Source organism: Macadamia integrifolia, chromosome 12, assembly GCF_013358625.1.
Source record: "Macadamia integrifolia cultivar HAES 741 chromosome 12, SCU_Mint_v3, whole genome shotgun sequence".
Classification (NCBI taxonomy): domain Eukaryota; kingdom Viridiplantae; phylum Streptophyta; class Magnoliopsida; order Proteales; family Proteaceae; genus Macadamia; species Macadamia integrifolia.
In genome coordinates, this window is record NC_056568.1 from 8,706,740 (window position 1) to 8,727,699 (window position 20,960).

Genomic DNA, 20,960 nt, shown 5'->3' on the forward strand with positions numbered 1-20,960 from the left:
TCTTGATTCTAGCACCATAGTGTAGGCTCTGATACCAATTGTTAGTGATTCTAAATCCTAAAATCATTTGAATGATCTATAGTGTATAGAATACAAGAATGAATAATGGAAAGAAATCGATCACATACCCATTGAGTGTGAATGAAGTCCCTAAATCAAGGTTGACGCTTGTACCACGAACTATGATGAAGAACCACGTAATATGGGTCCTTCTACTGAGATCTTCTGTAGCCTCTTACTCTGAAATCTTCTCTCTGTCTTTACACTAGCTCTGTGAGAAAACAATGCTCCCAAAATATTATTATGAAAAGTAACGGCTGCAGGAACCGTCAGTATTCTATATATAATAAAATCCCCAAACCCTATTCCATTCCCACACTAGAATAGGGCTAGAAGTTTCTTAACTAGAGTAGTCCTTGTTCTCTTAGACCCAATAGGTCAATCAGTATCAGTTAAGCCCACATAAGAGTCCTAACAGCTCAAACATCCCATTGCTCAACAATAAAAAAAAAATTGGTTAAACAAGCTCAACAGCACCAGACCCACAACAGAATGACAGGCCTAAGGCCTCACTAGACGAACGAAGAACAGCATGCACTGCCTATCATTCAGGATAAGTGGTTCGACAACCATATGACTTAGCTCAGGTCGCTCAAAAATGGACCACTCAACCTAGGTTGCTCAGTAGGAGCCCTATGGGTTCCCTCGCCAAAGTACGCATCAGGGGGCTATCGAGGTCTGGCACATGATCTGTTAGTGAAGAGTAGGTGTGCCCTAATCCCACAAGGATTCTCGAAGGGATATCGAATCTTCCCTAAAAAGAAGGGGATCTCACCCTGTCCTATGGGAATATGATTTAGATGTAGAGTTCCCATAACTGGGACATCTCCCACACTCACTTTGTTACAACTCCTACAAAACTTGGACTCTAACTCAATTAGGAAACTACCAAAGTGGAACTCTCACCCAAGGATTTCCATCTTCAGCTATAAATACCCAGGTGTTCCTTTTCAAGGGATCAAGAAAACTATTTCTATTTTTACTGGAATTAACCGTTTGTAGAGAGATATGACTTAGGCATTAGAGAGTCCCTCGTCAAATCAGTTCGGCGCTCACTCTCATGTGTTCTCCTCTTTTGTGTAGGTTCCACAATCGCCTTGGAAGATTTCTTGCCGTAACACTTAGATTTTTTTTTTCTTCCCCCTTCCCAATTAGCTATCCCATCTGGATATCCTTGAAATGTATGGAATGATTTCAAATTTTCACCAAAAATAAAAGTTTAAGATAAAATTGGATCTTGGATGAATTGCCTTCTTTACAACCTAACCTTTCTCATGTTCGTAGTCTACAAAATCTCTTTTTATTCACCACTTAAAATATGATTATCAAATACAATCCAATCATTGTTGACATCTCTTTTATGTTTCAGTTTTTTTTCCCCCTTAAATCTGAAGGTAAATGAGGTTTCGTTATTATGTGATTTGAGCACTTATGTATGCTTTTCACAAACAAAATGTGAATGGTGAAATGAATAACCATCAATTTTCAAACAAATTAGTCAGTGCAGAATCTTGGGAACCCGTCAAATGATGAGATCGTTCCATTAAAACCAATCGACGGTGCCATGGATGACGCTGGATGAAAGTGGTTAGGGCACGAGGTTGCCTAATCCCTTCAATGGTAGTTGGATATGCGTAGGCAATGAACAAAGTGGACGAAGATGAAAGTGAGGGAGAAAATGGTGGGGTGGGGTGCAACAGCGGGTGGAGCATGTGGCCGCAAAGGCATGGGGGTGGGTTGGGGTGGCAAAAGGAAAAGGCGGTAGGAACGTGTGGTCTCGTCAGAAGGTCAGAGGAATCGTGATAGAAAAAGGGAAGAAAAAGGAGAAGTGGGTTAAAAGTAAAACAATCAAAATAGGTCCTTAGTTGATGGAGCAATACTGTTTTGGGTAGTTTTGTAAATCCAAACTCAAAAAAAAAAATGTATTTTTGTTGACCGAAACAATGAATGGGTAGTTTTGTTAGAACAAACCTGATTGTGGGTAATCTTGTAATTTTTTCGAATTTATTTATGGTAAAAAATTTTGTACACAGTGCACATGAAGCATGGCTATACATTGCAAGTGCAGAAGTAATGCTATCTTTTAGGAAACTCTCTCTTTCCCTTTATTTATTTATATGCCAAGAGAATGTTATCTTGTTGACACAAATAAATGCTAGAACATAGGCCAATGGAAAGGAACATAAAAGTATCTTCAGTGCGAGGGTAGAATAGTCTTTTTGAATCTACTAAGTCTAAACATTGACAAACACAAAGCGAGTGGTGTTCTTCTTTCTTTATTTATATTTCTTGTTTAGGTTTGGGTGCGAACAAGAGGAGGCTGTTATCATTCAGCCACAAAAGGCTATAAAATAGATACAATGGGAATTAGCTGTGAAGGTCATGATTAGAGTGAGAGTATTGTATCGGTACCGCAGATTGACACCGATATCTATCGATTTTTTTTATTTTTTATTAATTTTTAATCATTTTTAGAATCCTTATCCATAATGTCACTATGCTAGTGACTGTACCACTGGACCCCATTTACAATTCTACTTGTGTGACCTAAAAGACAAGTATGAACTGTGTACATCATAGTGATTCAGCGACAGAATATCTGGCAATGGGCCCTAATCTCATCTGCATTAGCTGGAGAATCAGATTATCAGAGCAGGCTTTCACGCCTAGTATTTTGTATATAAATGGGGCATACCACGTATCAATTATCAGATCATTCAAGGCCAATATTAATTCGATTTAAAGTAATCTTAGATTGATCCAATCCGATCGATTCTTAAAACCATAGAGAAAAGAGAGAGAAATGCAAAGGGTGCTATTGAAGTACAATAAGAGGGAAGTCGATATGCTATTTGCTTGGGAAAGTGTGAAAGATGCCATTTCACCCTTGGAAACACTTCTTCTAAAATAGTATAGGAATACTTTCTCTGCCTGTGTTTTTTCACGTTAAAATACAGCTTCTATTTTCAGAGGGGGGGGGGGAGGATGTCAAATAGTTTGTATTTTTATTTGTTTACTCTATTAGTAGACACATTTTTTTCTAGTAAGAGCAAGTCTTGTTAATGATAGATTTAGTTCATAATATTAGATCAGGTATCGACCAGTTTTGAAATCGATAATGATACGATGTATCAGATAGAATGACCTATTTTTCCCTCAAAGTACCAATGCCAACAAATTTTTTTACCATTTTACCCCCTTTCCGTACTGTATCATCAGTCCAATATAAAACGACGTATCGATATCAATGTGGGTGTCGACCAATCTGATGCTAATTTCTAAAACACCTTTTATTCTTACCTTAAGAACAAATTATATTGCAATCAAAAGAAAGTTACATACTCTAGATACACTTGTAAAAGTGTCATTTAGACACTTTCAAACAAGAAAGAAGCATTAGAAATGGATAAATATTTCAATATTTCCGCTTATGAATCTAATACTTAGTGCACTGACATGTAGCTTATGCTTAAACAACAGGTGCTAGAATGCCAATGGATTAACTTCTATCTATGGATGTGTTAGTGTGTATATTAGTATGTCTCCCCCTCCCCCCTTATCATTCCCCAACCCCTTTGATGTGTGAGATTAAAGTCCCTAAATAGTTCATTTGAAATAAGAAATAAAATAAAACAAATAAATGTTAAATAACGCTATCTCCTATTGTATCATATGCCCACACACGAGTCATGACCATAGTTAGCAAATTCGGATTCGGGAATTATTCGGACGGAGAATTATTCGGAATAATTCGGACGATTAATTTAAAGATTCGGTCAAAAAAGCGGTCAAAAAATCTTATTGGGTTTTTTTTTTTTTTTAATTGTTTTTTATATTTTTATATTTTTTAGTTTTGGTTTTTTTTTTAAAATAATGTTTAAATGGACCGAATAATTCGGTTTAATTCGGATTCGGTCCGAATTATTCGCGATTTATATTCATTTTTGAAAAAGTCGCGAATTTTAAAGAATTTTATTTTTAATTCGGATTCGGTCCGATTTTTTGATAAAATTCGAAAAAATTCGGTTCGGCCGAATTGATAACTCTGGTCATGACATGGAAAAATGTGGGTAAACGAAGTAAAGTTCTTTTTTAAATAAATAAAATAAACATTTCCTCCTTAATCCTGTTGGTCAAATTACATCAAATCAAGATGGGCTGCATTTATTATATTTCTTCCTTCGTACCAGGTTGGCAAGCAGGAAATAGCATTACAATCAATAGAATTAATTGCTATTCCATTTTGATTTCAATAAGGCAAGATAAGATGTCCGATCCAGCCAAGTAGGGCAATTTGATTATGTAAAATTAGGGAAAAAGTTTTCTACGGCGGGGAGTGTGACCCTGCGAACGATATAGCTTAGTCTTAGTAGCGGCAGCTATGGTTTGAAGAGTTGGTGTCCAGCAGAAGCGGTTGTGGGTAGGGGTGTTAAGTGATCGGGTTAGGCTGGTTTCCATCAGACTTAGTTGGGTTCAGTCAATTTCTAGGTTGCATCGTGAACATTCGTCTAGCTAAATGAGCTTAGTTAGTACAGATATGGCTGGTCAATCTCAGGATCTAATCGAGCTATCATAAACGGGCCTTAATCAGGATATAAACCTATTTAATTTTAAACGGGTTTTAAATGAGTTCATAAATGGGCCTTAACCAGGATATAAACCTATTTAATTTTAACTGGGCTTTAAACAAATCCTCTTTAAAATTGATTTCTTAAATATGCTTAAAGAGAAATACCAATAAAATGAGACAAAAATAGGCATAACAAAGAAATATCCAATAGTTAAAACAGATTAAATTAAAGATGGGCAAAGCAGCTAAGTTACTAAGGTGAGTGTCTTTAACCCACGGAATTCAAATCAATTAAACTTTTATGCAACTCTAGTTTAACAAGTTCAAATCAATTAAGTTATGTCTGAAAAAAATGAATGTTCAGATAACAATCACCACCATCTCAACTGTGCATATCACATAGCCCTAACACTAAATATGAGTAATATTAAAAAATAAATAAATAATACAAGTAATATTAAAGGGATTGAGGTAGGTCGGGTTTAAAGGAATCAGTTCAAGTTAGACTTGTAAAAGTATTGGGCCAGTCGAGCACCCATCGGGCTAAGGTGGCTGCAACATATATCACCTTTTTATAAACGTGTCAACCTCAGTCAGGCCCCACCCGTGTGGGCCTGAAATTGACACACCTAATTGTGAGATCCAAAATTATTGTATACAATTATATGTGGATGAGTGTGTGTAGGAATAGATAGCTATTGGCCCTACTAGTGTTTAGTAGCCAACAGTAATTAGTATGATTAAGAATAAAAATAGAAAAAGTAGCCCATGATATGTCGGTGGATGTTTCCTCATATATTTTTCACCACAGAAACACTTCCCATGAAATTAAATTTGCATTTAAAACTGAACAAAACTTGGCGATTGAACACTCTCAAAGCCTTAATTTCTACTCTGGTTGATTTGGACAAAGGAACGCAGTTGTAGTAGAACCGTACAAGCCGCAAATGGTGAAAATTAAAGCAGTCCAGAGAGGTAGTCCAAAAAAAGACCAAATAACACAGTTTTAGATCCGTTCTGGCTAGAGTGTAGACTCTAGACCCGTAGATCTCACCCTTTAACATACCAAAGCAGCAATTACACGTGTGACAGACGTTCAAAGTGGTCAACAAATAAGACTAAAACAAGAATCATGAAAGGAAAAGCTTCACGAGACACTCACTTAAAAGTGTAAACCAGATGCATGGAACATCTCCTCTGTGATTTTGTCGTACTTCTCTATCATCCCGGGTGTAAAATGATTCACCCAATCTCCCACTTCACCCCTCCTGAAGAACGCACTATGTTCTTCCCCAGAAGGCATCTTCCCAGTCTTGTTCACATCTAAGTTGCTCAGATGATCGAAACTGCAAAGCTTCAATATCTCCTCTACTACCCCTTCTTTCTCCTCTTTCTCTGAAATTGGAAACCCAAAGAACTCAGCTAGCCTTTTCAGCTGAACACTTGGCTGAGCCTTCATCTCTTCAAACTTCAAAAAAATAACCTTTTCAGGTCTCTCCAAGCTCTGTTTCCAGTATTCCAATATCTGATCCCAGGCTGGTCCATAGTTTATTACACCCCTACAGAACCTCTCAAACGCTTCTTCCAGTGAAAGGGTTCCTATTGCTTGGGGTCTCAGCTTGTTTGTGAAATGCCAAGCTGAGATAAACACATCTCTTGGGTCTCTACAAAGGAAAACCATTTTGCAACCCAGTTGCTTAGCAGATTCAGGGAGGGACACATATGGTAGATGGGTAGAGAAGAGTCTTGGAGAGGCCATGGAGGTGAGGTCAGGGATTTGGTTTTCAAGGAAAAGTTTGAGCTCTAAAAAGGGAACAAGCTCATGCGGGTTGACTGTGAGAAGTGGGTGATCGGAGAAGGAATAACGGCTGCGATTGATGATGGCGAAGGTGATGGCCTTAAGCCAAGTGGTGCCAGATTTGGGAAGGGTGACGAGGAGTAGATCATCTGGGTTAGCTTGGAAGTGTTGTTGGCAAGTAAGAACTCCTTGGAGTTGCCTTGCTGTGTGCCAGAAGCCTTCGTACTGGAAGATATGATTGGCTACCCATCCTTTGTCTCTGGGGAGAGAGGAGAGGAGGGTTTTGCATTCTTGGGTCAGTCCATCCTCTTGTGACAAATATTTAGGGGGAGTGAGTTGAGGGCTTGGCATTTTGGGTGTTTGAGGGCGCGGGGGAACTAAGGACTTGGAAATTTCTGAGTGGGAAGGTTTTCAAGGTGGATGGATTAGATAATATGACATGCTGGGTTGCATACATCTGTGTATATATAATGAGAAAAAGTAGGAAAGGGTATGAAAGAACAGATGGACCACCAACCCCAAAATCTCCAAGGGTCCAATTCCCTCCGAGTCACTCGTTTGAGTCACTCCACTCCACTCCACTCAATATAGGAGGGATCACAGAATAAGTCAAAAGCTTGGTTGAAACGTTGATTGGCAGATGACTGACCGACTCTTGAGATTTTGGAGTGGTACTTGAAGAATTATTGCTTAATTATTATTATTTTTTTTAATAACTACTAGGTTAAATTTTTTTTTTATTATTATTATTAATTTTTCCTTTTATCTGTTAAATTGCCAAAGTCGCATGCCAAGCGCAAGCAGGACAGAGACAAAGAGGGCCACAAGTTTTTTTTTTTTTTTTGGGTAGAAAAGGGCCAAAAGGTTTGATGTTACCAGTGTGCAAACACATGTTTGTAAAGAAAAAAGTAATTTTTACCCCCAAAAACTAAATAAATAGAAATAAAATAATAAAGTAATATGGGAAACTTGTTTGTAACCAAGGCGTGTGGTAACTGATCTTTTATACCCTTCAAAGTATGTTTTATGCGTGATTAATCTTTATAATTTAATCATAAAGTTTATAAACGAAAGTTAAAGTGGAGCTGGCAAGGAATCTTTTCCTTAGGAATTGTGTGGTTCTGAGTTTAATTCCTCTTATCTTTTTGGAGTCACTCAAACTATAATTAAAATAAGTTAAATTTGATATTGTGAATGAAATTATTGTTCTGCATCACAACCTTGGAAATCTATTACAATGTCTGATCTAACATGAGGTAGTTTTATAGTTTTAAAAAGGCCATTGATTTTGAGTGAAGCACAGTCATGGAATCCTTTAAATACATGTTAATTTGTAGCTAGCTTCTATGTTGTAAGAAGCCTTATAAGCTCTAGGTCCTCAATATTTCATTTATTTCTTTTCTTCTTATCTCACTCAATTACAAAGCAATGGTTTATCAATTTAAAATTGAACTGAATCATTTAATAAATAATTTTATTTTTTATATGAAAATTGAACTGATTAATAAATAATTATCAATTTTGATTTAAATGACTTGATTCCATTTCGATAAACAATTTCAACTTGTAATTGACACCTCAGGTGGGGGATGGTGGATTTGATGTCTATTTTTTCTCGGGTTTTGGCTAGCATGTCGCCGAATCTTATGTACCCCTGTTATTTTAGTTGAATGAATTTATATTTAAAAAAAAAAAAAAAAAAAAAAAAAACCATATCCTCTTTGCTAGTACTATTTTTGGTTGGTTCTTTGAGGGATCGTTTGAAGGGAAAATGATGAATGAAATGAAATAAAGAGATAGTACTGACTTATCATCGTCTCTTCTTTTCCTTTGGCCAATCCATCATGCGGTCAGTAAAGATTGTTGGCAATCAGGTTAACTGATCCACTATCTCTATATCTAAAACTTGTTTTTGTGCTGTGCCTTTTTTTTTTTTTCTTTTTTACCACTAATATTCTTGGCAGTGAGGTTCTAATTGATTCTGATCAACTTTGGATATGATTAATTTTTGGGCAAGGATTCTCTGACCCTACAGCATACTGTATCTCTAGATGTAAATAAAATATTTTTTATTCTAAAATAAAATAAATAAAAATTTCATATCTTTGAACGTACAATACACTTTCCTTAATTTCTTATAATGGGTTAAAAGAACGCTCTCCCAGTGCACCCTACGTTCCACACACACACAAGGAAGTGAAGTCGGGACATAGGCATCTTTTCACAGCTTGATTCCACTTTCCCATATATATATGAACTTAGGGTACACTAGGAGGTAGGATTTGTTTTTTTTTTGTTATATTCATCTATCAAATAACAAAATAGTTAGTATGGGTTGTGAGATTATTATTATTACTTTTTAAATATTATTTATTCAATATGAGAATCACGCGTAAGAGAAAAATACATCTTTTAAATCCAGAAATTAAACATAGACCAAATCATTGCACACATCATCAATAGAACCCTCCTATCCAACTTAGAATATTCTTGAAATTATGAGAAAGGATCACTTTCTTGTGGGAGCCATGATTGTCATCCAAATATATGGTCATTACTTGCTGGCTTTAAGAACCAAAAAAAAAAAAAAAGGAAATTAGAACGTGAGACATGAATTGATGACAAAAAACTTTTCCATAGTGGTTAAAGTAGTACCATGATTTGATTATTTCTTTCGAAGTTCGTTTTATAATGCAGATTAAAGATGTAAATGATTGATCTTTGTGATATGATTGATGGTTGCTTCCTACTTTACAGACAACTTTGTTATGTAACTTCGCTTTCAGAGATTGTTTTTAGGCGCGGATTGGCTGGATGAAATATGTTCTTTCATAATTGGTCATCTCTAATAATGTGGATTTTTAAAAAAATATATACATGTATGTGCAGATGTATGGGAGAATCAATGGATCGTTAGCTTAGTAGAAAGAAGCCCTTACCGTATTAACGCTTGAGCCGACTGATTGTTAGTTTGAGTTAGTATACTTCACTATCATTCATTGGTCCTACTGAAATATTGCTTGTTCTAAGAGGGCTTCGGCCTGGGGGCTATGATCAATACCATGGAATACCTTTTTTGCCTATCAAAAAAAATTATGCCAGGGACAAGGTTTTGACGTTTTGTACGAGGCACTCTAACTTCTGTACCAACCGTAGGGATCGGTTGTGCAGATGAAAACATCAACAACACTAAAACTTCCACTTTCATGTGGACCAAGGTGGTCATGTCGTTCTCTCAAATCTTTAGCTAAGGTCCATACTATCTTTTATGGTTTCATTCTTATGTCTTCAATTGATGTCCTTTGAACAACTTCTATGTTCAAAGTCGAAATTCCTTCTAAGCCCAAAGGGTGGTGCTAGTGGTAGTGGTAGTGTTCCTAATTCTCTCTCTTTTAAAAGATATCAGCTACGTTGGGAACTGTGAACCAGCACCTTAACTTTCATGGATGAATGTCAGATACTCTATCAACCTCTATTAACAAGCTGCTTGTTACATGCATGTATGGTTACAAGATTTGTGGTATAAGAAAGACAATAAATAGAAAGAAGAAATAATCACAACACAATAAATAGAAAGAAGAAATAATCACACACAATCATAAATAAAAATTTACATCATTTAAAAAGATGAGAATGATTTCACCAACAATTGAGAAATAGTTACATGCTTATTCATCTGAACCTAAAGCTCTACAAGGCTTTTAATAGCCCTTCAGAGACAAACCACAATAGATCAGTATTGTACTATGTGACAGTAAAGAAAAATCTTAATTGGTCAAACCTAAACATAGTCAATCAATTAGCTAGAAACATCATCAACTGTGGAATCCGGATCAGGTTCACATATGAGAACAATCTTGTACATTCTTGGTCCGTGAATTTAGAATCTATTAAATAAAGAAAGAGAAAATGGATTCTAAATCCACAAATCAAAGATGTATGAGATTGTTCTCATACATAAACCTGATCTGGTCTCTCAACTGTGAACCATTCGGGCTATAAACAAAAACCAGAAGATAATGTTGGTTGACTGGTTTTCTACCATTTATACATACTTGTTGTGGGAATGGATCGAATATTTGATAGAAAATATTTTTCTAGAAAAATAGTACATGGATCAGGTTTCTGGTTGACCCAATTGTGAAGGAATATTTTTGGTACATGTCCAAATTTTGATGGACATGCAAAACACCATTTATTCAATCCCGATGTCAAGTTCCAATCCTAATAGCATAATAAAACATTGAAAGTGTTTGCACTACCAAAGGGCATATAGAATAATGAAGGGATTCAAGGACATACGTATAGGAGGATAAATGATTGAATTTGGATATAAAATCTAACACATGATCAATATAGATCATTTCCTATGCATCCAATGGTCAAAATTAATATATCAGTTTTCTATGTGATACAAATAGATGTATCAAGAATTAACAGAATCATGATTGATTCAAATCAATAATCAATAATCTTTTGACTTTTCTATGCTCTAATGCATTGAACTCATGAACATGACTATCACCATGATTGAAATTCATCAAATCCTTGCCAATGATCTATTTAGCCATCATGGGAATAACCTTCTAACTCAATGGTAGGTAGTTAGGTAGTTAGACTCCAGCGTAATTCTAGGAAAGATCATTGATTCAACCCCCTGCCCTCCACCCTCTTGAAATTTAATAGTAATAACAATAGCTAATAGTTAGTAATAAGTATGACCCAATAAGGTGCCCCCTTTCTGGCCCCTAATGGGTCTATCTGGTCTCCGTCGGTTAGGGAAAAAAAAAAAAAAGAGCCAACGAAAAAGGGCGGGCCATTGAATTATGATCTGGCTGGGGCTACAAGTCCCCATGGCCCAAGCAACCAGCAAACCTTCCCTCATAAGTCTTGATTCTTCTGTCTTACCAAATATATATATATATATATATATATATTAATTGATTTATATCAAGATAGCAGGGGCAAGTAGACTTTATTTTGGACTGATAATTGGATACCCATTGTTCTTAGTTTCAACATTCCTAGTTGTATTCCTCATCGAGATTCTTATACCTACGTTAGTGATTTTATGTTTGGAGATAGATGGAAATAGGGGTATCAATGGGCCGGGTTGGGTTGGGTTTCATAAAACTCAGCCCAACCTTAAGGTCTCTTAACTCAACCCAAGCCCAGCCCAGCCCTAAGTCGGGCTGGAATATCCCAGCCCAGGGCCAACCCTGTCAGGGTTTAGCCCAACCCAACCCAGTCCTGATGAACTTTGATTGGCTGGGTTTAACCCAATCCAATCCAACTCAATACTATTGGTTATTTGATTGTTTGATCTTGATGCATTACGAAGGCCAAAGACCAAAGTTTTCGCATATGTGTAGATTGTAGAAAATGAAAGACCTTTTTCTATAAGTACCCATTAATAATTATTAGCATATTTATATGATTATATATTTAATAAATATGGTTGGGTTGGGTTGGGTTGGGTTGGGTCGGTTGGGTCAACCCAAGCCCAACCCAACCTTGTCTTGGTCCTGAAAATCTCAACCCTAACCCACCCTATGGGCTGAAATCTCAGCTCAAGCCCTGTTCGGGTTCAGGGTGGACTAAGGCTAGTTCGGGTTGACCAAGCTTTTTTGAAACCGCTAGATGAAATATTAATATATTATCTTCTTGCCTTCCTTCTTATGTTGACAAAAGAAAAAAAAATGATCTCTATTGTTCCTAATACCATTGAGGATCGTTGGTGGTGTAATTTATCTAAACGAGGGGTGTTTTCCACCAAACTTGCTGCTAGATTTCTTCTTGATAATGCTACTAACTCTTTTGGTCTTTCAAATAGGTCTATCAGATCATCCACTTCCTCCAAATGGTGGCCTTTGTTTTCTTGAAAATAAAAATCTACCTAAATTTAAAATGTTCTTTGAAAACCTGAATAAGAAAAATCTACCTAAATTTAAATTGTTCTTCTGAAAAGCCCTGAATGAAGGACTCCCGATCTGAGACACTCTTGGGAAATGGATGAATATTTAGGAATTTGAGCCCAAAAAGGTAAAATCCAGTGGGTCCATAAAAATGCATCTTTTTTTACGAGCCCACCAGTATGGAATATACCTATTTGGCAAGCCCATACTAAAAGGGACAAAAGGGTAATTTCATATTTGGTGGGACCGTCAAATCTGTGCTCTAATTAGGAATTTTGGCTTTCATACATGATTTTGAGAGCTCTGATGGTCTGGTTTTTGCTCACCACATATCTTTGGAGTCGCCTTTCGGATTAGTATCCAATGGCATGAGTGTTGAGCTCATTTTTGTTCAATGAAATTCAGGTTTTGTGAGGAAGGATTCTTCCCCTATTGTAAATTGGGGAATTTCTGTAATTCTTTTCATATTATTCACACACTGTCAGAGAGTACTTAGAATCAATTCGTTTGTATATAGAAAACCTTAAATACAACAAACACGGATAGGGTTTAGCCGAATTAGAGTTCCGAGCCATATTAGGGTTTAGGTTTGAATTAATGTTTAGGGTCGGTTTTCAGATTGGGTGTCTATACTCACTACCTTAGGGAGCAAGTCATCGCCTTCAAGTAAAACTTTCCCCTCCCTTGCACTATAAATAGAGGGAGAATCCCAAAGTATGGCTCACTTCACTATTTCATTCATTATTGTTCTCTCCTCACCCTTTTTTATTATTATTCTTGACCTATCTTGACCTCTCTTGACCAAATCTACTTATGCAAGACGGAGGTATCAGCTAGATTTCTAATGCAACAACTAACAATGAAAACATTTTGAATGAAAGATGTTAGATTGTTCAAAAGAAGTTGAAGCCTTTTCACTAAAATAGGAGAGCTAATTTTGTAAGAGAAATTGCATAGATTGATTGCTGTATAGTAAAGATTTGATTTAGCTTTCTGTTGAAGAAGCTATTCCTTATAAAATATTTGACATCACTAATGGAATAGCCAATAATGTCCAAACAAACTCAATGATCAGCATCCAACGTCATGTGGTATGGCATATCACATGATCATTGCATAATTTTTTATTTTTTTTTCTTTTTCATTTGGTATTCTGTAGGGACTCATGTGAGGTAACTACATAGCGTGCTACAGTGTATACTGTACAAAGATGGAGAGGAAGATAACATCATAACCATTTCAAGTAAGTAAGGGTGTTAAATAATTCAGTTTCGATACAAGATTTTTTAGGTATAACTAAAACCAAATATTTAATAAATTGTTTCAAAGTTTTTGGTTTAATTTTGATTTTTTATTTTTTGTTCAAACGGCTCTTTCTCTTTTAACATTTTTACAAAATGGATATAAACTTAAAAATGAATTGAATTTTTATTATTATATATTTTAATAATTTATGTTTTAATATGTTATTCAAAATGGTATGGTTCGAATGTGTTTTAATTTTTTGGTGGATTTGTTTATTCTTATCATAATTATTTATTCTAACCATAAATGACTTAATTTACCAAGTATATATTAATTGGTTTTAAATAGTTCGATTTGGATTAAACAGTTTAAACTTACTCAATATTGAAACCAAACCTAAATCATTAATTAAACTGTTTCACGGATTTAGTATAAATGGCCTGTTTGGTTTTGATTTGGTTTTGACACTTACTTATAAGTGTGATTTGTTTCAAATGGTAAATTTATATGAAAACCCTCACCATTGTCATGTCCTTAGGTATTCTCTTATCCTATCGAGTGATAGCCCTTATAACTTTTCAAAGTTTCACCAATCGTGGAGCACGCAAGAGTCATGAACATGGTTTGAGGATCGGATTGGCTTGAATTGGTCGGTTTAGAATGGTATCAACCTTGATCGAGCATGAGTCTATGCTAATATCATATCGGTTGATCGGTATGGACAAAGGGTAAAACAATAAAATAAATATAAATTTTTTTAACTGAACCCAAAGATATTACTATCCAATCTGGACCTAGACCTGATTCGTATTTACCTTGACCGATCCCGTCTCCAACCCCGACCCTGACCCTGACCCTGACCCTGACCCTGACCCTGATTCCAACTTCTCAATTGGTCATCTCATCAATATTCATTATATAAATTACTCTTAAAAATTGACCATGCCATCGTCGATATGTCCGAGTGGTTAAGGAGACAGACTCGAAATCTGTTGGGCTTTGCCTGCGCAGGTTCGAATCCTGCTGTCGACGTCTATCTCTTTATTTTGACTCTCATAAGGTTTAATCTTTAATTCCTACCAAAAAGGAAAAAAGGTTTAGCCGTGATCCACGAAAAGTAGCTTCATGAAATCCAATTAAGAACCCATAGCCAAACAGAGGAAACATTTGATAACAATCAAACGGTTAAGTGACTCATGTGATTGTCGGATCAGTACCTTGTTTCACCAATTCAGGTTCAGTAGCAACTTTCAACAAACTTTCAAAGTGGTGGTGGGTTTTGTACTTCACAAGGATAGCGGCATAAAAGTGTCAACAGGGACAATGTTTTCGTATTCTGCTCGTCTCCAATTCTTCATCCTCCAATTCCCTCTTTGCATGTGACGAGTGTCTCATTTATGGCTATGGATGCTAGGGTTATTCAAACCCTTTTTTCCCCCTCAAATAACCATTCAGCCAACCCGATCTGACCCCATAGGAGGAGCTCCATTGTCTGTCTCCCAACTTGAAACGAAGAATGAAGGAGTAAGGAGGAGAAAACTGTCTCCCAACCTGAAACAAAGAAGAACAGAGGGAAGGAGGAGAAAATCTTGAAACGAAGAAGGAAAAAGAGATTAGGACTTTTGTCTAACGTTTTCTTCTACTGTTAAAGTGCTATGCTCGTTATTCCTCCTTGCCATCAGATTTTGAACTTTCCGTTTGCAGGTCACTGATGTTATCATTGGAGCTTCTCATGTAGATAGTTTGCTTAATAAGAGAAGCAATTATAAGTATGCCGATGATATCTAAAGTGAGCTAAATACCCCCAACAAAAGAAATGTGAGGGTGGTGGAAAAGGGAAAAGGATAAAACAGAGCAAATGGAAAGAAAAACAAAAGTATCGATTGATGACAGAATGCTTGATCACATGCTTCAGCGCTAAAGGATATTGTTCCTTTTTTTTTTTCTCTTGAATTTTTTCAACAAAGGAATGCAAAGAAAATCTCTTCTCTCTTCTTTGTTTCAAGATTTTCTCCTCCTCCTCTCCTTTCTTCGTTTAAGGGACAGAGACGATGGAACTCCTCCTATAAAAGGGTTTGAATAACCTAGCCTCCATAGCCATTGGATTATAATGGGACACATGTTGCACACAGGGAGGAAATTAAAAGAGAATTGAAGGGATGAAGTGGAGACGAACTGAATCCAATATTTCCACCCTTCATGAGGGTCATTTCGCCCACTTCGTATCTAGGCACAAGAGCCACTTTACCTTTTAGATTTCTTTTTCCCTTTAGATCAATTTTATAGAGTGAAAAACCCAATGACAGTTTTTTGTAGTTTACAAAAATTGATTGGTGAATGGTGAATGGTGAATGCACTGCTCTGCCAAGTTATTGGGTGGAGGGTCTTGATCCAAGGTCTGACGAAGGACATGCCAGACTTTTAACCAGCTACACTGTTTAATTATGGCACCATTTTCAATTTTTCAGATTTAGATATGTTGAGCTCTACCTACTTGAAATGACATTACAAATTAAAAAGTGAGCAAAAATAATTTCATTATCAAGAAAGAAAAATAGCAAAACTGGGGCCTGGTAGGACACAAAATTGAAAAGTATATATTCCAACAAAGAAAGTAATGAGATGTCAAAGAGTTTGCTGATGTTCTTCTGTATTACTGGTCTTGGAAGAATCTGACCACTTTTGGAACGAGTCCTCAGCCTCTATAATGCCCTGCAGAGACAACCAACATCACCACTCCTTGCTGGAAAATAGATGCAGGCGCCTAAAAGTATTTCATCCATTGGGTGGTTTTAACTTCCACTTGAAATCAAACATAAACTAACCTGAAGAATAATAAGGGCTGCATTTTTATCCAGGACCTCGTTGTATTCATGGCACAATAGATTCTGCAACATGAAAAGACCTTGAGCAACAGGACATTATTGAAATGGATGTCATATTTCTTACAATTTGAACCCTCAAATCCCCCCCCCCCAAAAAAAAGAAGAGGGGGAGCAAGGGAGCACATCCAGGTCCATCTGCCACATGGTAGTTCAGGTGGGGCCCAATTTTTTTTGCGAAAGGTGGACCCCACCCTCACCTACTTATGTGGCCAAGTTTGAGATCAACCCAACTTTGCCCAGTGTCAAAACAAAGCGAAGAAAAATGGTGTAAAAACACTTCTGAACAATTCTGGACCATTGAAAAATAGAGGAAAATGTACATACAGGGTGGGGTCATTTGCTTGAACCCCAAATTTGACACCCAACTAATACATGGTGTCATATTCCTGTTCAATGGTTCAGATTTGTCCAGTTTGCTCACTACATGGCAGAAATGGGTGAAAGAACTGCACTCCCCTCTGCAGGACCTGCCTTTTTTCCAAAGAAAAGACGGAGGGAAAGAAGAATCTTGAAAGGTCATTTTAGTCTGAGAGAGGTATTTAACACTGACTTGAACACAGTTAGGGCAACCACTAGCTCCCAAGCATGGGCATGTTGTGACAAGCTCCAAAGCAGAAGCTAACAGTTCTGTGAAAAGCGGCTGCACCTGTTACACAGTTCCAACAACCTGGAATGTCAAGGACTTTTTACCATTCTTCTCATACAACCATAAAGCTACTCACAGAAAACTCATCTATTTTCTTTACAGCTTGAACAGTAGTGATAAACCCATATAACAGAGCAAAGTTTGCAGGTTTTTAGGCATGAGGCATCGACCTTGTGATTCATACATTTAAAAAGAAAAAAAAAAGGCTCCATTTCTGTATTTTACATATACTATACATTATTTACATATTTATTTTAACAATAATATCTTTACTTCATTACTAATATGACTGTCTTAAAAAGAGTTGAGAATCAGAGATTTAAAGAATGATTTGACTTGTCAATAATGACAGAGGTCTTTCTTATTTATAAGAAGATTACAATAGATCAAGGGAAGCAGGGTAACGCTGACTAAGCGTCCCTATCTACAAGATACGCTGACTAAGCATCCCTATCTACAAGATTTACTACGGTAAATAGTAAAAAATAAGACTTAATTAAGGTAAGAATAAAACTAATTACGGTCATCTCAACACTCCCCCTCAATTTGGTGTAAATATATCATACATGCCCAACTTGGAGACGAGAGGATGAAATGCCTTACAGTGAACAGCCTTGGTAAACACATCAGCTAACTGATTTGCAGTACTAACAAAGGGAATGCATGCAGTCCCTTGGTCAAGCTTCTCTCTGATGAAATGTCTAACAATCTCAATATGCTTGGTCTTATCATGTTGAACGGGATTGCAAGTGATGCTGATGGCTGCCTTGTTATCATAATACAAACGCATAGGACCTTCAACATTAACTAGGAGATCACTCAGTAGGCTCTTAAGCCGAACCAGCTCACAAATCCCTTAGGCATTGCGCGATACTCAGCTTCAGCACTAGACCGAGATACCACGGATTGTTTCTTGCTATGCCAAGTAACAAGGTTCCCTCCAAGGAAAGTACAATACCTAGAGGTAGACCGTCGATCATCAATAGATCCATCCCAGTCAGCATCAGTAAAGGCCTCAATCTTCAAGTGCCCCTGATTAGAATACAAGATACCATTTTCAGGAGTGGATTTCAAGAACCGTAGGATCCGGAACACAACATCAAGGTGAGGTGACCTGGGATCATGAAGAAAACGGCTACCAATACCCACAACATAAGCAATATCGAGCCTGGTGTGGGACAGGTAGATCAGACGGCCAACAAGCCTCTGGTACTTCTCTTTATCAATAGGTCACCCATTGTACTGCTCAGCTAATGATTAACCTCTATAGGGACATCCATAGGCTTGCACCCAAGCATAACTGTCTTACTAAGGAGATCCAAAAAATACTTCATTTAAGAAATGAAGATACCTCTGTTAGATCTAGCCGCTTTAATCCCAAGGAAATACCGAAGGGTTCCTAGGTCCTTAGTCTCGAACTTTGCTTCTAGTAAGGCCTCAAGGTTGGAAATCTCCTCATCATTGTTACCAGTAATCACAATATCGTCAACGTAGACAATTAGAGCATTCACCTGGTTATCTTTTACCTTTGTGAACAAGGTGTGATCAACTTGACTCTGTTTATATCCAAAGCTTATCATAGCTTTCATGAACCGGCCATACCATGCCCTAAGAGACTGCTTGAGGCAGTACAATGACTTCTTCAACTTGTAGACAGCCAGACACGTCCGGCACTGGAAGGAGTGCCAAATCCAGGAGGAACATCCATATAAATTTCCTCTTCAAGATCTCCATTCAAGAACTCATTCTTGACATCCAGTTGTTGGAGATTCCATCCCAGATTTGCAGCAACAGATAACAATGCCCTGATAGAGTTCATTTTTGCAACTGGGGCAAAGGTTTCCCGTAATCAATCCCATAGGTTTGGGTAAAGCCCTTAGCCACCAAGCATGCCTTGTACCACTCAATTGTCCCATCAGCCTTCTGCTTAACCGTAAACACCTACTTACATCCAACTAATTTCTTTCCCTAAGGAGGAAGAACAAATTCCCAGGTACCATTTTTCTCCAATGCCAGGATTTCCTCAACCATTGTAGCTTTCCACTTCGGATCATTTATGGCTTCCTTCCAACCCTGTGGAGTAAACACAAAAGACAATGAAGAAACAAAGGCCCTATAGGAGGTAGATAAAGATGCATAGGAAACAAAATTTGAGATGGGATACTTGGTGCAGGAATGAACTCCATTTCTAACAACGATAGGAAGATCGTCCACTATAGGAGCAAGAGGTATAATATCAAGTATGGGAGGCTCTGAAGAAGTAACAGGTACATTATCAAGTATGGGAGAAATCTTACCTGATACTGGTTGATCTGATGGAGGTGCTTCAGAAGGGTATGGCTGGCTACCAGTGGTGTCTTGCTCCTTGGACCTTCGAGTGTAAGCGATCACATCTCTTACAGGCTGATCTAATGGCTCCCCCTGAGCGGGAGGCATACCCTGAATAGGAGACGTATTAATAACAAAATAAGGCTCTTCCTTAGGACTCTCCCCCTGAAGAGGTGACATGAAATACACCTCAGACTCATAAAAAGTGGCATACAAGCAGCGAGTAGGAGTGTGATAACACTTATACCCCTTTCGAGAAGCCGAGTAACCAAGGAAAACATACTTTAGAGCCCGAGTATCAAGTTTGGACCTTGAAGGAGAGGAATTATGGGCAGAACAGACACATCCAAATACTTTAGGAGGAAGACTATAAACAATTATAGGATTAGGGAGAAAAGAAATAGGGGCTTAAAGTTAAGTACACTAGAGGGTAACCGGTTAATAAGGTGGGCGACAGTAAGAACGGCATTGGCCCAGAGATATTTAGGAACACTAGTAGCAAACATTATAGCCCGAGCAACGTCAAGGAGATGACAATTCTTACGCTCTGAATCCCATTTTGTTCAAGGGTCCTAACATAAGTTTGGGAAAGAATGCCCTAAGAATCAAGGTATTCCTGATACTCCCCATCTATATATTCAATGTCATTATCACTATGAAGGACTCGTACAGTGACATCAAACTGGGTATGAAGCATGGCATGGAAAGATTTAAAACAAGAGAAGGAATCAGACTTATTATGCAACATGTCAGACGAGTACAGTTATCAATAAAAGTAATAAACCAACGAAAGCCATTCCTATCAATTGTCTGAGAAGGACCCCATAAATCTGAATGAATAATAGAAAAATGAATTATCACTTTTATTTTCAATAGGAAAATAAGAGGTGCATGTATGTTTAGCAAACTCACATACAACACACTTAAGTTGGTCCAAACCACAATGTTTAACTAAAGTAGGAAACATACGATGTAAAATATGAAAAGAATGATCTCCCAGACAACAGTGCCACTGGTGGAATTGAGAAAGAGAAAGAGAGAGCTGTCAGACGGAGAGTATGTGCTACCATAGAAGGAGGCACAGCCGGTGGAGAATCCAAGTAGTAGAGCCCATCATGGACCTGACCATACCCAATCATTGCACCCATCACCAGATCCCAAAAAAAGCAATGGGTAGAAATAAAGTGAACAGAACAATTCAACTCCTTAGTTAAGCGACAGATGGAAACAAGGTTAGCACATAATTTAAAGACATGCAACACAGATGGAAGAGAAATTGTAGAGGTACAGGAAACGGAACCTTTACCAGAAATGGGGGACAAGGAACCGTCAGCCACACGTACCTTATCCTGACCGGAACAAGAAATATAGGTATGGAAGACCTCAGAGCTACTTGTCATGTGATCGGTAGCACCCGAATCAAGTAATCATAAAGGAGAATGAGAGGAAGAAATAAGGAAACTAACTGTTTGAGCAAGGTTAGACACAGGAGGAGCAAGAGACGTCCCTAACT

The 20,960-nt window shown here is 37.4% G+C and overlaps 2 protein-coding genes and 1 non-coding gene across 3 annotated transcripts in view; 1 reads left to right on the top strand and 2 right to left on the bottom strand.

Moving 5' to 3' along the window:
* Positions 1 to 5,447: 5,447 nt before the first annotated feature.
* LOC122057219 (cytosolic sulfotransferase 12-like) lies at positions 5,448 to 6,945 on the bottom strand. Its single transcript, XM_042619243.1, has one exon. It carries the CDS (start codon positions 6,777 to 6,779, stop codon positions 5,793 to 5,795), a length of 987 nt encoding a protein of 328 aa, XP_042475177.1. The 5' UTR covers positions 6,780 to 6,945; the 3' UTR covers positions 5,448 to 5,792.
* A 7,593-nt stretch (positions 6,946 to 14,538) lies between these two features.
* Positions 14,539 to 14,620, top strand: TRNAS-CGA. The gene has a single exon. It is a non-coding gene; the product is annotated as a tRNA-Ser (tRNA).
* Positions 14,621 to 16,079: 1,459 nt separating this feature from the next.
* Positions 16,080 to 20,960, bottom strand: part of LOC122058002 (uncharacterized ATP-dependent helicase YprA) — a 55,835-nt gene continuing 50,954 nt past the window's right edge. The window contains exons 25-27 of the mRNA XM_042620374.1: positions 17,024 to 17,119; positions 16,414 to 16,476; positions 16,080 to 16,300 (exon numbers count right to left, since the gene is read on the bottom strand). Of these exons, the coding sequence (XP_042476308.1) occupies positions 16,214 to 16,300; positions 16,414 to 16,476; positions 17,024 to 17,119 (246 nt within the window). The 3' untranslated portion in view covers positions 16,080 to 16,213. The remainder of the gene's footprint in view (positions 16,301 to 16,413; positions 16,477 to 17,023; positions 17,120 to 20,960) is intronic.

What these genes read in the sequence shown, in the direction of transcription:
- LOC122057219 (XM_042619243.1), bottom strand. Translation starts at nt 6,779, where the DNA reads ATGCCAAGCCCTCAACTCACTCCCCCTAAATATTTGTCACAAGAGGAT.